The 18,878-nt window shown below is 38.8% G+C and overlaps 1 protein-coding gene across 15 annotated transcripts in view; it reads right to left on the bottom strand.

Annotated features, from left to right (window-relative positions):
- atp2b2 (ATPase plasma membrane Ca2+ transporting 2) overlaps positions 1–18,878 on the bottom strand; it is a 124,712-nt gene that overhangs the window by 42,915 nt on the left and 62,919 nt on the right. For all 15 annotated transcript variants that reach the window (XM_087840805.1, XM_006783270.3, XM_006783272.3 and 12 more), the window contains one exon: positions 2,518–2,718. In XM_087840805.1, the coding sequence (XP_087696931.1) occupies positions 2,518–2,718 (201 nt within the window). The remainder of the gene's footprint in view (positions 1–2,517; positions 2,719–18,878) is intronic.

The raw sequence follows: 18,878 nt of genomic DNA, 5'->3' as shown, positions 1-18,878 counted from the left end.
ATAGTGACTCCAATCAATATGATGTTCATTAAGTAGATACACTGCATTAATTAACAGATTATAGCCTCCTTGATTTGTACTCCATCAGTACGCACAAAAACGTACAAAACCATACACTATGTACTCGCTACGATCAACAAATTTAGACAAACATGGTATTTAGTTTTATGTAGTTTAGCAGGGACAAATGCCCCCTCACAAGAAATCCTGTGATTTTTATGTTTTCTTTTTGTGAGAGACAGCTTGATACTTACGAATGCAACAGTGTGCATATTTTGACATGGGCGTGTTAGGCAAACAAAAAAGTACCCAATAAAGCTTTTAAGAACAAAATGAATAAAAACACTGATCTGATCTAAAGCAATTCAATAGTACTTTGTTATTTTTAAAGAACATTGTTAAATCATCAAATAGTCCTGCAGTAGTTTTCGTTCCCTTTTCTTTTTTTGTAACTGTGGTCATACTGAGTTCGGTCTATCCTGCTTGGCAAGACACTGATGGTAACACGGTCAGTGAGTAGCTGTCCATGGTACTGAAATGACGTTTCTTCACACACTAATGCAGCAAAACACTAAAGCATCTGAAAAAGACGCAGAGCAAAATATTGCATCTACTGCAGCTGACCTTGTCATGAACATGATTAAATAAATGTGCACAAACCTGTGACAGACTAGTGATCTGCATGGGGTGTACTCTCCTTCTTGCCTTATTACTATTAGAATGAACTCCAGTTGAGTAAGTAGTTAAGAAAATGGATGAATGGGTGGATTTCTATATGCTCCAAAGGCACTTTCACATTTTGCTTAATCATGCTGATTTCTATATGGGTCTTTCAAAGTTTTCCTATGTTGCATCTTATGTGCTTAGACATAATAATGAGCCTTCTGATTCAACTGCAGTGAATCTTTTTCATATGGAAATGAGCATTAAGTCATCCCACCAGCTTCTATTTCTGGACCGTTGAGCTTTTTTGATCTATTTATAAAAACAGTAAACGAGCAGGGAGAGATGTGTGGGTTGATGGCGTGTGATCAGATTGGGGGGGTCGTATTAGTTCCCCAACACACAAACACACACACGCCATAAATATGTTTTCTTGTCGTCAGACTTTCTTTGTTGTGGTATATGTATATGAACAAATGTATAGGTGAAGAAATGCAATATTTTCTTATCACATATATTTAATTGGTTTTCTTTTGTTTTAAAATGCAGTTTACTGCATTCATTTAATTTATACGTAGTATTTCTGCCATTTTATTTGGTCAAATTTGAAAAAAAAGAAAGAAATTATTGCATCAATCCAAATCATTTCTGTGGACTATTCTTTCATTATTATCCTCCTTATCATCCTTGTTTTTGTTCTCACATTTTGTGAGAGATCTAAATCTCTAAGTATCCTTCCATTTCTATGACCTTATGTCCATCTTTGCCTTTGTCTGTAACACACAAACACATATTCATTTGGGATTTCTCTGAATTTGGTGAGACATAATGCTTTGAATTCATATCTATCTCAATAGCCCTGATACTGGCTTCTATTCATAACAGTTTAGGTCCCTGATTTACATCCATACATATTCATATCATCTGTGAAAAGAGAGTTGCACACTGGCACCTATTCTGCTGCCGGTTAAAGAGAAGCTTGATAATGTATCTACAGATAGTGCAGTTATTAGCATTACGATACCCTCGGCATCTCTTTGCTTTATTTGATACAGAGTTCATTCATAAAGCTAAGCAGCTAAAACGACACAGAGAACAGAAGCAAGTGTCTTGACATCATAACTGATGATCAGATTCCAATTAGGCAAATTTATAGTGTAATTATTTGACTGAGTTAGTAAATCATGTATTGTTTGCTACGCTCAAACAACTAAACATGGATTAACTGTGAAATTACTAAATAAACACATCCAACTAATGCAATGGTAACCACTTCTTCATTTTCTAATGTTTCCAGCCTGATGAGACTTTTTAAACCCCCTAAAATGATGACTTGTCCCTTTGGCAGGGTAACTGAATTCCATTACTGTGATAAGGCAGGGCGCAATGACTGATGTAGCTGACTCAGCACCTCGTTATGGTCTCTGTCTTCATTTCCTGTTTCACGGCTCACAAGGCTGATGTATGGGCCCTGGGAGCTCAAGGTTATTTCTCTACTCAACACTTCATTAACCTTCCCAGTACCTTTCTTACACACATTTGACACAGTCATAATCTGCACAAACGAGCACACACACGCACAACCAAAAATTAGCCCTATGCTTGATGAGTCACTTGACCTCTTGAGGCAAGGCCACAAACAAAGTATGACCAGCCTCGCCAATTAAAAAGTGTGTGTGCAAACATGTAGGTGTAAGCACGTTAGCCCGGGCGAGTCAGGTCAGAGGAAGTGATGCCAGTGCGCCAGAACAATTATAGCCCCACTTCCATTCCCCGCAACAGAGAAGATACCACAGATAATGGCGCAGAGCAAAAATGGACAGACTTTAAAGTCACAGGAGCTGTTTCACTCACACTCTCCGCCAGTCTCCCCAGGAGGGTGGTAGAAAGAGAGACCCAGGGAGATCAGGGCAGCGATCTCCAAGATGATGAGGGTAACGTCCTGCAGGGCCTCCCATACCAGTTGCAGGAAGGTTTTTGGCTTTTTTGGAGGTATCAGGTTTTTACCAAATATTTCTTTCCTCTTGTCCAGGTCAGTTTGGGCACCTGCAAGACCTGAAAATGGAAGACACAGAAATAGATAGGGAGACAGAAGCAGATAAAGAGTTAATGTTGCGTGGATGCTTTATCCATCCATCCATGCATGCATCAATTTTATTTTGCTTATCCAATTTAGGGTTGTGGGAAGGTTGGAGCCTATCCGAGCTGCCATAGAGTGAGAGGCAGAGTATCCTGGATAGGCTGCCAATCTGTCACACTGCTAACACGGAGAGATAGACAACAATTCACATTCACACCTATGGGCAATTTAGAATCACCAGTTAGCCTAACCCCACTAACTGCATGACTCTGGACTGTTGGAGGAAGAAGGAGTACCTGGAGAGAATCCACACAGATATGGGAAAATGTGCAATCTTTTTTTAATAGCATAACATAGCACCACAAACAAAATATCTCTAATTACCAGTTTGAGTCACGGTGGACTACAGCTCTGCATTCCTTATATAATTCTGCTCGGGAGATAAGGACCTTATGCCTCGACCTCATCCACCTCCTCGTATGCCATGAACTACTGCACATAAATATCTTTTGCTCTTTTATGTGAAGAAATTCATACAGGCTGCTTGAGGCACAGTTTACTTTTAGATTACAGCCCAGAAAATGATTCTCATACACGAGCCCAAATTACAACAATTTCAATGCTTTGACAAGAGCCACAGTTGAACATTATAGCGCTAATAATATGGACATTATAGAAGGTTAAGATCTATGCAAAAAGGTTTTGGTCTGTACAGTTTTATTGATTTGAGAGGATCAAATTCAGGGGATGATATGAAAAAAAAGCATTGTGGTGGATTTTGTATCTCTTACCAGCATTCTTCGCTTACATAATGGCCTTCAAATTTGTGTATAACATGTTAAACTTGATATATGTATAAATGTTCATCTATAAAATCGGATTTATTACAGACATTACATCAAGCTGCATTAATCTACCCGGCTGCTGTTCGGTGTTTGCTGAGCGTGCACATAAGCCCAGTGTGTTTTCACGGTTGCTCTCTCTGTCTCTTTCCCCCACGAATGCAGACATTACCACAGCATTATGTCATGCGTAGTGCGTCACTGGGTTTCCCAGGAGTGGCCCTGGATTGCACCTGATAACATTGCTGCTGCATGACAATGTTTCACATGTAAATGCGCACCGATTCCCTGCGATAAATTACTAACATTTGTGGAAAATAAGTGGTCATCCACTAAAGGAGAAGCGAGAAATGATGACAGAGCTGTTAAAAAAAGAAAGGAGCAAAAATATACAAAACGGAGACGGTGTAGGAGAGAGGCAGGAGATGGGAACAAAAGGAGGGAAGGCAGGAAAGAGAACAATTCCCAGCTCTTACGATGGAGAATGCCCCGGTTACAAATAGATCAGTCTATAAATAGCCTCATTATCTATTCCCTTTTAATTGTCTCTTGAGAAAACCTAGCATGTACAGCCATTGATCTCCACAGCATCCTGCCTCACATCTTACACAAGCATGTGTATGTGCTTGTGTGCGCACATGTGTGTGAGTATAAGCTCGTGACTCTTGAGCGACTGCTTGAGCTTTGTGTGTGTGCATGTGTGCGTGTGTGTTTAATAAGCTTGGCCAAGCATGCCTGCAGTTGCTTGCAATATCAAACAATAAGAGTAGAGCTCATATAACAGGGGCTTTAGCCAGTTCCAGTTGGTTAGACACACACACACACACACACACACACACACACACACACACACACACACACACAAAGATAAACGCTGTTTATAAATACATATTTACATGAACCCTTTCTATCTTTTAAAAAAAGTCAATTTCTGCTGATACTGCAGTGATATATGTTTTTTTTAAATAAATATGATAAAACAATGGATGCATATAATAATCCTAGCATTCACTTAGATGATATCTGACCTGTTATGTATTAGGCAAAACTCTTTGTGGCGTTACTTTGGTTTAAAATGACCTTTAACCTTGTTAAAACTTTAAACTACATTCTCCTTAAATGCCCTTGAAATGCAAGCTACACTGTAATCAATCTCTCCAGTCATTAAATACTCAGTGTTTCCTGGAAAAGCCTCTGCTTAGTTATCTTTCATTCCTGGATCACTGATTACAATACTGCTTACAGAAAAACATCTATTTGGCATTTTATGAAATATTGCTTGCCATGTAAATGCTGTCAGTCTACCCAACTAACTGCTTGGGCAGTGGAGGCAGTTTAAACTGTGGTGACACACAAATGAGTCACAACTTTCTCAGAAAGGATCAAGGCTGATTGCAAAGGAGTCTTTGTGTGACCATTCATTACCAAGTAATGAAACTCAAACACAACAAGCTATAATGTCAACAGCATGCAAAGAACATGAACGAATGGCAAAAAAACCCCAAGGTATTTAAATCAAATGTCAAACAGTTCTCTGCTTTTATGAAAGGCATTTATGGTTTCATTTCATTTTCATTTTTCCGCTGTCTTCATAACTTCAGTAGCCCTTCTGTCTCCATCACCCCAACACTACTCCACCTCACTGTTTGTACCAAACACGGAGGTTTGTCTACAAAGCACTAAAGTGTGTTACCTCTAAGACTGTAAAGCCCTTCTTCCTCCGCTATTTTCCAATTCCACTGCTATTTAAAGAGTCATTAGCCCGTAGCTATGCCAAACGTAAGCAGTTCCCGTTTAACAGCTGATATCTTTATATAACCTCTATGTGCTGTGTTTGATCATGTGTCTGTTTTTTCTTCATTTACTTGTTAAACAAACGTGTTTTCATTTTTACAATGTTTTTTATTTGTTATTCCTCTTCTGTTTCCTTCTGTAATACTGTCTGAACTATTTTGTGTGTAAAGTGCTACACAAATAAATTCAGATTCAGATTCAGATTCAGAAGACTTTATTTATCCCTGAGGGGCAATTGAGAGACTGACCTTGCCAACCGTACATACAATACAAAAACATCACATTGGGGAGACAGGTCAGACTAGGTAGCTGGCCGGTCAGTCGCATGAGCAGCAACCCGAAACCGGACTTTATTGTAGACATAAAGTCACTTTATGTCTACAATACTCATGGAATAGTGGGATAAGATAACTAAACAGTATTGTTTAAACATCCTTTGGGAAAGAAAAGGGAAATGTCATTAATATACCAACAATAAATCCTTTTTTTTCGTTGTTTTTTTCCCACTCCGATAAACGTTTTGATTATTTTATTACTCAGTAATGACTTTTCTTGGTATTCTGGTTCAGGGCTAAGATAAGCAGTCAAACTTCTGTAACCTAAGAGAGATTTTGGCTCCAAAAACATTTTCAGCTCATTGTGATCAGAAAACATTTTAAGCAGTTTTTTAGTTCCCAGTGAGGATTATTAGCGATGCATCAATTCTACCTTTCCCCGACGACTCTTCTCGTATACTAAATGCCTGGCAATATATTTATCAGTCAAAAGCAGCAGGACCTGAGATCAAAATCCACACTGGCAAATGGCACCGGCCTAACATTGTCATTCCAAATGCAAGGGACAGGAAAAAGAACTGTAAAAAAAACACAAAACAAAAAAACCTGCATGAAACTAAATTAGATTTTTTTTTTGCACTCAGAGGGAACATGATGGCATATTTTAACAGTTGCCCTTTTTTGTCAGCAACTAAAAATAGATCTCCATGGAAACACTATGCATCCCACTCATTGAGTGGAAATACCCGCAACTCTCAACCTCAGAGAAAGTGTGAATAAGTAAGTGGGTGTCAGTTTCTGTGCGCTTCGTATGTGTGTTTTGTGTTAAAGCGAACGCATGCCTGTGTATTTGTGTGTGTGCAGACCGAAATAACGAGATGACCTCTAAATGTCCTTGAAAAGTAGGTTCGTCAGCGTTGTGCGGGAAACAAAGGGTGTTTTTTAAAAATACACATAGTGAGCTGAAGGTCGTTTTTTGAGGTGTTTCAGCAGGTCCCTTCACACACTCCCTTCCCCCCATTTACACTTGTCTGCCTCAACTTTTTTTCCCTCTTTCACTGTGTGCTAAAGTGTCCAAAACAAGTTACCATGGCAACACAATTCGATGATGATGATGATGATGCTGATCCCGCCACCCCCCAAAAAAGCAAATCAATAGCTTCAACATTTATTTTCAGCTTTCACCATTTTGAAAGGGAAATAGAGTGTGGTGGGAGGGGGTGTGTGTGTGTGTGTGTGTGTGTGTGTGTGTGTGTGTGTTGAGGTGTGACTCACAGAGCACAAGAGCAAGAGAACAAGAAGAACAGAGAGATGGGGACTAGGCTGGATGTGGAGTAACTCTATGAATAATAACCCATCAGTGGATAAAATGTGGATAATTATCATGCTCTTATTAGAAGAGGGATTGATGGAGAAATGTGTCACAGTGTCCTTGAGAATGACCTCCATAATAATGACATCATTTTATGCCATAAAGGAGAAGAGGTTTGTTACTGCGTGTGCAAAGGCAGAATAAAGGCAACATGGATAAAATGGGCAGGTATAAAATACTGTAAGAAAACACTATGACATGTAAAAAATACGGTATAAATGATGCATTGTGGCTGCAGAGAGGATGTGAGACAGACAAAGGTAGGAATGTAAAATTCAGAGAATACTAGATAAGAACACATTACTACAAGAAAAGGAAGAAAAACATATGTAACAAGCAAAAAAAGAAACACCTTTCTGTCCTCCAATAATCATTTAGAATGACTTTTTACTTGTCCTTGCTTTTACGCTATATCTTTAATTCTTTACATTTATTCACGCATCTGTATTAAAATACTCTGAGAGCTGCTCGAAAAATCTCTTGTATGCTTAATATACTTCATATACTTGGCCAATAAAGTTGACTGTGAATCAGTTAGTCTGTGTGTAAACACTGATGCAAATGGTTCATGGCTTAGTGATATTGTTTAATATATAGTATATTTAATCAAAGTTCAGTTTCCAAGGCGATGCATTTTCTCACAGCACACATGCTGCCAAGCTGTTTTCTTTTTTGATGAAAATAAAGTTCAGAGAGTCCTGCAAAAAAAAGTAAATAAATAAAATAAATGTGAGGAGATAGAAGTAAGCAAAAGCCTGAATTAGATCTGCTGACCCATGTCTCACATGCTGCTCCCCAACTGTGTCTTCTTCCAGCAAAGAGGACACTCTGCCATTCACCGTGCTTAAAGCGTGTCTGATACTTTTACTGTATGCATGCATGCCCATACATGTTTAAGCTGATGGGGTTTTTTAAATACTGTTTTCATTCTCTGCAGATGCTGATCCCCAGTATCCACATATAGTAAGAGAATATGTGCAATCACGTCTTTTAAACATGGTATGACTGAATATTTGGGGTTGCCAACAGTGTCTTTGATGGACATGAGTGTACTCTAGTTTAAAGAGTTGTTTTGTCTTAGATTTATAGACTATTTAATCAGTGCTTGGGTGCACAGATTCTCTAGGGACTCCACAGTGTGTCAAGATTCAGAGTGAAGAGGCCATGGCAGGAGGCTTGTTCTCCACGCACCACATGTGCAATCTTACAGTTTTGCTCACAGACCAGATTATAATCAGACATATTTTCAGAAGCCAGAGATGCAAGGAAACATAATGCTCTGTGTGTAAGCATGAATGAAAGTTCTTTCATTTCATGAGGATTCAAGGTCACACAAACACTAATATGTGACTACATGCACATGCACAAGCATACATTTATCTTTCCTTCTCCTATGGTCAGCCCCAGCTAAAAGCTAATAGGCTGGAAACTGAAACTATGCAAAACCATGGTTTTTGCATAATAAGTGCACTATAGTGCTGTCCAAAAGTTCAGAGCCACCTCTTATTTCTTTATACTTTGCTCTCAAAAAGCCAGATTTTCTTGGAATTTGTTTAAAGTGGTCTTGAGCAATAGTTACTCAGGCTTTCTGCAGGGCTTTTACCAATTTCTTTGCAAACTAACCTTTTTCTCATTATTTTTCAGGTCGGTCCATACAGCTGGCTATTTTCAGACTAATCTTTTTTGTTTGTTGGGCCACTTAACACTGACCTGTAACTCACTCAAGCATTAAAAAAGGCACTTGACTGAAGGGGTGAAGCAGTATTGTGTCCACATATAACAGATAAACATAAAAAGTACAACCTTTAAATCATATATCAATCAATATATCTTTATATATTATATCTGCTTTTGTTTAATTTTCAATAACAACAAAGAAAATACTGGTTGACAGGCATAAAATAGTATTTTTGCTCCAACAAGGTGATTCCCAAAAAGCTGACATATGAAAAACATCTGTCCCTTCAGTTTATCCATCTTACTGTTTACTCTTCAGAAATAGTCTTGGTGGAAAGTTGGCTGTCAAGGAGCCATTGTTAAGGAAAGGAGAAAAAAGCTGAGGTATGCCAAATTGCACAAGAACTGGACTGAAAATCTGTGGCAATAGGTGTTCTTTGTTCCAGATTACTAATCCAAATTTGAAACTTCAAGATCAAATTATAATCAGAATGGAGGAGGTCAGGAGAGAGAAAACATAATGTAGGCTTTGTTGAGATCAGTGGTCTTGGGGATCATGTCAAACGTGAACAAGGAAAAGTCTTCAACATTTTGATCCACTATTCATTTTTCTGCGTGAAAATTATCCCGGACAATGGACTAAAAGCGTACCGCAATAGAAAAACACACAATGAAGTGCTATCGGTCATGGGCTGGCCTCCTCAGAGCCCAGACCTAGACATTATTGAAGTAGTCTGGAATCATCTTGACAGATCATCTTCAAAACACAAGCCTGTCAACAACCAAAGAAGAGCTTTCAAGCCAGAAGTACTATTCCTGAAGACTACTTAAAGAAAGGACAAGCCTGACTAAGAGAGTTCAGGCTGTGGTGAAGACTAAAGGTGGCCATACCAAATACTGACTTTCAGGGTAGTTAGAAACCTACAAACTCTTTTTTGCCTTATATATTGTATTTCCATTTATGTTTGCACAGTTCTATACATATATGATAGATATAGAGTTAGTAGCTTGTTAGCTTAGCTTAGCATGACTAACACTAAAAATAGAGGGAAAAAGCTAAACTGGCTCAGTCCAAATGCAACTAAATCCACCTAACAGTGCCTCTAAAAGTCAGTAATTAAGATCTGAAAAACTACAACATTTCAACATTTTATTAGTCTGGTTATTACTGGGCCTGGTTGGCATGCAACTAATGGACAACTCAGCTAAGTTACTGTGGGGTTTTTTTCTCCAAATGTCAAATCATTAGTCTTAGACATCTACACGTCCACGTCTTACACAGCCGAGGTGATTTTTTTTAATTTAGCTACTACAAGCTCACATACAAGCTCACTAGAAATGCAATTTTCACTTGGTCTTAAATGTTTTCATTACAAAGACAAATAAAATGCTAAATCTTTACTTAGTCTCCAGTGTTACATAAATTGCTAATAACTAAAAGGCTCAAATGGCAGAGCAGTGTGTCCCACCAACCACAATTAAATGTATGTTGCAATGCCGAAAATAAAATATTCACTAATGTGTGACCGTGTGTGCATGTGTGTGTGCGCATGAGAGTCTGCGGGGGCAGCTGTACAAGTGGGTGAGTTTTGCTGTCAGGCACTGTGCTCTATGAGTCTGACTCATGCGAGAAATGGCAGAGTGGAGTGAGACAACGCAGCTCACAGCTCGCGCTCTCTTACAAACACATACATACACAAAAACACGCACACCAGGCACTCTGCAGGATAACTGATAATTACTTATCATTCGTACTTTGCAGCATATATCAGCGTAAATGTTGGAAGGAAAATGTGTAGTGACAATTGAATGAACATGGAACCAAAAGTACAGGCTTAAAAACATAAATAAAGCATTGAATATTTAATTTAAAGCTTTGAGCCAGTATACACAGCTCCATAATGATACTTTTGTACAGAGCTTTTTCAAAAGAATGACAAGAAAATCAATCATGAAGTATTTCTCTCTACTGAAGTGACAGATGCTCATATCACAGAATTTGAATGCCCAGAGGTTTAATTTACACCTCTTCGAAAATCTTTTTGGAGGCCTGAAAAGTAGCACATTGAGAGCAAATGTAGGGGTCGGGGGTGGGGAGCAGGCTCCTTGTGACTCATAAGCAGTTCATATGGCTCCTTTCAAAATTCATTACACGGTTATTTATTCTGTGAAAATGATGCACATGGGCGAGGTCCACACCACAAACGGAGGCATACATTAGGGCTGCATGATTCATCGTATTAAGATCTCTGCGCAGTCTCATTCTTAACAATTCTGCTGTGTTTGCATCTAATTGACAGAGATGCTGCATTGAACCTAGCTTTCAAAATGTTTTCAGAATTAAACAGAATAAAAGTTTAAAAATTGTGGAAACTTATCTTAAAATGAATCCACCGAAAGTGAAAAAACAGAAGAAAAATACAAGTGCCTGACTGAATTTATTAGTCAACAGTGTATCTGTTCCACCACCTGAAAGTACTGTAAAGTTAGCTGGCTCCAGTGCCCTGGATGTGGACACAACATTAATGAGACATCTGTTTACAGCCTTTGTGTGTGTGTGTGTGTGTGTGTGTGTGTGTGTGTGTGTGTTTGCATTGTAAGGGAAAATGAGCCTTTGCCAGCATGTTTAGACACAACTACTTAGTGATAAGGGGAAAGTGTAATGAGGTCAGTAACTTCATCCTGTAATTCCAGACCGTTCAACCATTTATTCAGTCAATCAATCCACCATGTAGCTCTCATTCTTCTTCGCTCATCCAGTTAACACAAATCTACTGAGTTTTTGCTTTTTATTTATTTATGTTTTTTTGAAAGTCAGTCATTGATGAAATGTTATTGCTACTGTATTCTTTGTACCTTACAGATGATCAAATAAATAAAAGCTGTAGGTGTCTACTTACGGTAAAAAAAACCCCATCTGTTTCTCACTTTCTCCGTTACATATGCATACATGCATGGAAGAAACACATCTGTTGCCTACTCCACTCTTGTATAACCAGGCTGTGAATGCAGTTATGTAGCTGCTGTATTCATAATAGCAGAAATATAAGTGCATTTTGATTATGTAAAACATGCATGAGCTTATAAAATGGTGTAACAGTATATATTGAAAATTGAAAGAGAAAAAAATGCATACAAAGACAGTGATTTTTACTCTTGTTTTCAAAGAATACAATAGTAAGCAGTAAGACAATTTAAAGACTATTTTAAACTAAACTCAAAGAATTTAGTTTAAAATAGTCTTGATGTCTCTAATTTTGTCACCTGGGCTTTTCCAACATTTCTAACTGCACACATACACAGTGCATGCACGCCCGCACAAATACACAATCCTTCCCCCCTGGGAGTGAAAAGAGAGAGCATCCAGGGCCAAGAGGCTGAAAGGGAGAGTGACAGTGGTCTATCTGCTGTCTCCCATCTGGGTGTCAGTCTCTGGTTTCGCCCAGGGGCTCAGATAAGCTCCGGACACAATAGGGACAGCTATTAAAATTCAAACTACCAGAGAGAGTCATGAAATAGTCATAACAGGTAAGGGAAATCAACACACTCTAATGCCCCCCTTATCATCTGTCTGTTTGAAAGCGCAGGGAAAAAACACAATTTGGGTTTCTGATCATTGGGTGCAGGAAATTGGACTAGAAAGCCAAAACAATGCTTTAAAATGCTAAGCTATAATCTATTCATCCATTCATCCTCTAAATATCTGATCTATCTAGGGTCACAGGAGGCTGGAGCCAATCCTACCTTACAGCCCCCCCCCCCCCCCCCCCTCCCCCCAGACATATCACTAGTCACTTTCTCACTAGTGACACATACAGGGGACGGGGGGTACAAAACAAACACAGCGCCAACACAAGGAGAGACAACGCTCACATATCCAAACCTTCAGCTTATACATGTCTATCCATAGGGAGGAAACCAGAGCACTCGAAGGAAGACACAGGGAGAACATCTGAACTGCACACACAGAAATGCCCCAGTGAAATAAATAAAAATAAAAAATGTTGACTCTGCATCACTATTCAATGACTTCATTATTAAATGAAGTCATATGCTTTATATATTTAATTATTTCTTTTTACCATAAAAAAAAAAATATATATATATATTTTTTAAATGTTTGAATTTGTATTTTAAACTTTGGTATCTATATAAGCTATATAAGCCCCGAAGTTCAAACCTGGGGCCTGTTTACTGCAGTTTTACTGCACAAATAGATACACCTGCTGTTGTGCTTCTAACCTACACAGTGATGTAGAGATACTGACTGAACACTGCAACACTTGAAGTACATATAACACAATGAAGAACATAATAAAAGTCTTTAATGTGCTACGAGTGCTGCTGAATCTTTGACCCCTTTAGACTACAGCCTCTGAAACCTCTGCACCTTGGCAGTTGTGTCAGAAGCCTCTGCTTTGCTTCTGCAGTGAAATAATTAAATACTGGTAAAATATTTGTCACAGAGAAAAAGGCAAACTAAACTCCTTGAACCAGCTTTTCTGTGTGGAGTTTGCATGTTCTCTCTGTGCCTGCGTGGGTTTTCTCCAGGTGTTCAGGCTTCCTCCCACGGTCCAAACACATGCATAATTTGGTGATTCTAAATGGTAGGTGTAGGTGTGGATGTGAGCGTGAACATTTGTTTCTGTGTAAGCTCTGTAGTGGACTGGCAAACTGTCCAGGGTGTAACCTGCCTTTTACAGCTCGGAGAGTCTCCAGCAACACCTGCAACAACGGCTAGATAAGTGGATTTACTGAAAGGATTTCCAATAAATTCTTTAAGTTATAAAATCTCCTAAATAGTTTCAAATATCATTAAAGTCTCCAAGAGTTTATAGGGATGCATTGAATAAGGTTTTGTAAAAATTTGAAAATAGGCAAGATTAAGCTTTTGCTTCCTTTATGGTCATGGGTATGGCACAGACACACACATTTTAAAGGTCCAGAAAAGCTTATTTCTATCTCCTTGTTTGTGCTTGTCTTTTCTGATGTGACAGGCTTGTTATACAGTTTTCAACTACTGGTAAACTCAAAGCTAAGAGACAGCTGCTCTGTGCCCTTGAGCAAGGCAGGGCTGGATCTGGTTCAAGACTATCTGTTTATGTGCCCTTGAGAAGGAAATGCTGTCTGTCTGTTTGGCAGCAGTGGTAACACCCTTATTCTGCCCCACAGCAGGAGAAAAGAGAGGAGAGAGGTCAACTCAGGAAAAGAGCTGACATGGAGAGAAACAAGCCGGTTATACACCCGGACTCTGCATATCCAGCTAAAAGCACTGCCGTGCCTGTCAACTCCCTACCCAGATACTTCTGACTTCCAGCATTTCAGATTTAAGACATTTCAGCAGACAAGAACTGCATGTAGATATACAACAGCAACCTAGGACAAAGATCAAAATACTTCCACAAAGCCAGACTTAATAGGCGTAATAGCTCGTAAGCAAACACAATAAATTACTTTTCAAATAAAGATATGATCCAATATAAGGTTATATCCATAAGAGAGGGCACCTAAGCTTGTTCTAAATTGATTTCCAAGTAAAAGTTTATTAAGCAGATGTCTTGTTTTTTTTATTAGCACTGGATTAGCTTACAGTCACTTTTTGGATTCTAAAAAGAAATTTTACATCTTCAGCCATGTTTACTGTGCCAATCTGTACACTATAGTATAAACTCACACAGACAGACATACTGTATACTGTCATGAGTCAGCACCAGGCTCCATGGGAACAGGCCAGTAGAGTCTGGTTTTTGGCAGCTGTCCTCTTAATTCAGTCAGGCATCTCTTGGGACATGCCCAGCATCTGTGTGTGTATCTTTCTGACATTCCCTCTAAAGCTGTGATTTCATCAGAGAGTTGCACACATATGCAACAAGGGGATATATATATATATATATATATATATATATATATATAGACATATACATATAGACATATACATATAGACACTTTAAATATATACATATTGCAGCGGATTATAAGACCACAACCATATTTGAATTAAACCCAATGTAGGAACATGAGTGTAATCTTGCCTCTTTGCACATGATTCAGCTACCCTTTATTCAGTGCTCATGAGTCAGACTGTACCCATCTTTTAAGTGGCCCTTCATTTTGACTATACCGTTCACAGTAGTCATCATGTTGACTAAAATCTGTCCAGACACACAAATATAAAAACCTGTCAAAGTCACCAAAACCATTTCTGTTGTAGTTCCTGCAGGAGGTGCGTCACCATGAAAGCAAACATAGACTCACCTCGTTGACATGGCTGGAAACATCTTCAAACCAAAATTAGCACATTTGTTATGCGGGAAATCAATAATAAAGTATATGGTTAATGTATACATTGGAGGCCACTCTCTTACATAACAAATCCATGTAGCTGAGGTTGTACTTCTCTAGGAACAGCGATAAAAGCCTAATATAATAGTCTAAGCTTCTGAGAAATGATTGCACTTCCCAGTGCAGCGGAAAGATTCACCAGCCATTATTATTGTTCCCTAACATCTGTTAGTCCTTTTTTATTACACCGAATTAAAAAAAGTTTGCACTAGTTTTGTAATAAGGCATGCAAATGGTTTATTAGCTCTCACTAGCAATTTTTCTAATCTTTTATCAAAGTTTAATCGGAATCATTTAGGTTGCCAGGGTGAACCTTTATGGGTTTCTCTTTTATATCAAGCCATCAACGCTTTTATATCTCTAGGTTTGATAGCATGTGAGGTAGCTGACTTCTCGTGTTTCAGTTCGCTATCAAGCTCTCAGATTCAAGTGTCAGTGCAGCTGAAAGGTTATTTTTTTCCTTATTTCACATTCCTGACAGTCTAGGATCATTTAAAAGCACTTTGTTATCTTTTAATAACTGGATTTATGTATGATATCGTGCTTTATATAGTTTAATTTTACTGTTATCTGGTCACTATTTCACAACAGCTAAGCTAAAGGGGAAAAAACATGCAAAAATACAAGAAAAAGACATCAGAGAGACTTTTGTTTGTGGGTGCACTGTAGCAAGCCCATGTTGTTTTCTTATGATTACTGCTTATCACTAATTTGCAAAGAATTGATGAATTATTGATGAACCTTTATTGAAAACAGACTTTTTTTTCATGACATCCAAAGTATTACATGAACCACTCATTAGGGCACCAGTGTAAATCTTCTTAATACCGCATATAGAGTGGTACTGCAGTGACTGACTGCTGTGCCAGATTACTGCTTCAGTCTGCCTCAAGGTCACTGCTACTACACTGCAGAACACCTGTGTGAGTAGTGGTGTACATGTCTACGTGTGCGTGTCTGCCCACAGTGTGGTTTTGCTTTCTCACAGAGCAAAATGGCTGTGTATCATTTATAATCTGTCCTCTGAGAGCCATCTCTCTCTCTCTCTCCCTTCTTCGCTGCCTCCAATTTCATTCCGTCTCTCTTTTTTTTCCCCTACCTCTTCCAGCCCTTTTACAGAGTCACTAGGGGAGGAGGGAGCAAGAGGAGGGCAGATACAAGAGGAGCAGAGGAGGAGCAGAGCAGGAGAAATTGTCCTTATTAAAGAGACGGCAGCGCCATGTGAGAGATCCCTTGTGGGAGAGAGATTAAATAGACTGCGTCAGAGGGGAACGTGCTCATGGTGCTGCGACTGGAGGACGTGATTAGTATGAACATCGGGGATGGAGAGATGGAGGGAGGGTGGAAAAGAAAGGGGGTGAGGAGGAAAGGTGTGATGAGGGACAAATATACAAGAATAATGGAGGTTACGATCAGAAGAGGAGAATGTGCAGAAATGTCAGAATGCACACTGAAATGTGAAGAGAAAACAAGCAGGGAGGAAAACAAAGAGAATATGGGAGTGAATTAGAATGAGGACTAAAGACGATGAAATGGGAGAACAGGTGGTGTCTTCAACTGAACTCTGCAGTCCCAGAAGGGAAAGAGAGAGGAGAGGTGAAGAAAAAGAGGAAGTGAGAAAAGCAGATGACAGATGAGGGGAGAAAACACTCTCCTGGGCTATGTATAGAATTTATAAAGCCCTCATTACAGTAACAGTACAGAACATTGGGACTAAAGTGTGTAGAGTTGCATGATTAGAAGCAGTAACAGCAGTACAGCACTCTGAATAGTACAAAAAGAAACCAGTGGTTCCTGTGTGACTGTTTTCAGGGGATGAGTGGTCTCAGCAGTGGAAACACATTAAGCTGATATTTTGAACAGAAGCAAATCGGACAGTTTGTAATGAAGTCATAAACTGTATATAAAAGATGGAATCTCTCGGTTGGTGAAATCATATTTTAAAGCCTCGAGCTAAGCAGTTTGGCTGCTGTCATCTTGGGTTTTCAAACTGTACAACGAGAGGATCTGACTGAGCGTATTCTTGTACTGTAGCCAAACATATGCCAAATGTTAAGCCCACCCTAAGGCATACCCTGTGTTTTGACTCGACAGGAGACCATCATTTACAAAAATGATTAATCATGTTGTATTCAATACGACATGAAACTAGTGATTGAAACCATAAACTAATCAGTTAAGTGTTCACAGGGGTATAAAAAAGGAGTGAGTTGGCTCATTTCCCCTTTACTTCCAAACAACTGTTCATCTTTTTGCAGCCCCTACTGACCATTAGAAAGAATGCAGATTTCATGCACGTTTACCTGCATTTGATTTGAAGGCCACCATATGGCGATAGCTGTGGTTGCAAAAATACTTCCAGCCCTGTAGAAATCTACGGAAAAATATAAATGGCTACCTTTTATGGTTACTCTTAACCACTGATTCATCTCGAAGCTTCAAAACAGGACTTCAAAAACCAGAAGGTGACATCATGGTAACTATGTCCATCGCTAAAGTAAAGCAAGGACAGATATGAAGGACAACAACACTAAAGAAAAAAACAGAATGGGAATGAGCATCAAACTCAAAATATTCTCAGTTTAAATCAACAACAGAAAACAGGGTGGAAATATAATCATGCTGGTGACGCTAAACATGCAGTTTTTATGTCCTTTTGCCATTTATTTATATATTTATTTATATTATTTATATAATGTTTAATAACTTACCATCTAAATAAGTGTACAGAGTTGTTTGAAAATGTGGATTTTCCTTTACAAGGATTTTGATGCTGTGTAAACCTAATTCTAACTTGTGTCTTTTTGTGAGGAGGCAATCCAAATCTGGTTTCAAATTACATTCTGATGAATAAGCTCAGTTTTCACTTTAGAGATGGAACTGTTTACTCAAGAACCAAGTTTTCCCATGAGAAGTGCAGGCAACGTGCATGATGTGCCATCTGGTTATGCGCCGCTGGTATTACTGCCACACAAGGCCATGCAGGAGCAGTCCCCTTCTTGGATCTGTGTTCACTCAGTTACAGTCATGTTTTTTACTCATCAAAGCCTACTATGCTCTGTGGTTTATGAAAGCTAATCTGCTTAAAATGAAATTTAGTCTTTTTTTATATCAATAAAAAGTAAAGTTTATATTATGTGAAAATATTTTACTAGGTTAGAGACAGACAAGTTTAAAAATTTGGAGCTACTTTTATAGCATTATTGTATTGTTGCTAACTTAGTAAAAGAAGTGAGAATGGAAGACAGAGATGATGAAGGTTATAGATTTAGAGCAAGACTATTTAGGCTACGCTGTACACTGGCCCACTGGGATACCAGCGACCGACCAGTACACTGAAATAGAAATGGGAGCAGAGGAAAGAAAAGAGAAGAGGGAGGAGAGGTAAGGTGTGGTGATAGATAGGAATGGGAGACAGAGATAAAGGGCAGCCTGGGGGCGGGGGGCCTTGATTAGGAGGAAGCTTGGTGGAAGTAGGAAGGACAAATAAAGACAGGACATACAAAGGCAGGTAAAAAGTAAGACAACGTAAGCGAGAAGATATCCATGGCATGGTTGCAAAGTGAGAGCAAATCATTTTACCAATTCTAAAAAGGTCAGTTCAATATGTTGAGATCTGCAGGTTTTTTTCTTGCAGACAGATAACAGTTTAGCACAGAGGGTGGGCAAAACAGCCAGCCAGCGTGATGCACAATCATCAAATATCCCTCTTGTTCGCCACTTGCAATTTAGCTTCTTTCCATACTTTTTTAAGTGCACAGACCTCTACATTTGACCTAAATTAAAGATCCCATTTGGTTACGCAAATTCTGTTCTAACAATTGAACTGAAAA

The sequence above is a fragment of the Neolamprologus brichardi genome, chromosome 5, assembly GCF_056152115.1.
Source record: "Neolamprologus brichardi isolate AB-2024 chromosome 5, ASM5615211v1, whole genome shotgun sequence".
Taxonomy (NCBI): Eukaryota; Metazoa; Chordata; class Actinopteri; order Cichliformes; family Cichlidae; genus Neolamprologus; species Neolamprologus brichardi.
This window is presented reverse-complemented; position numbering and strand designations above follow the sequence as displayed.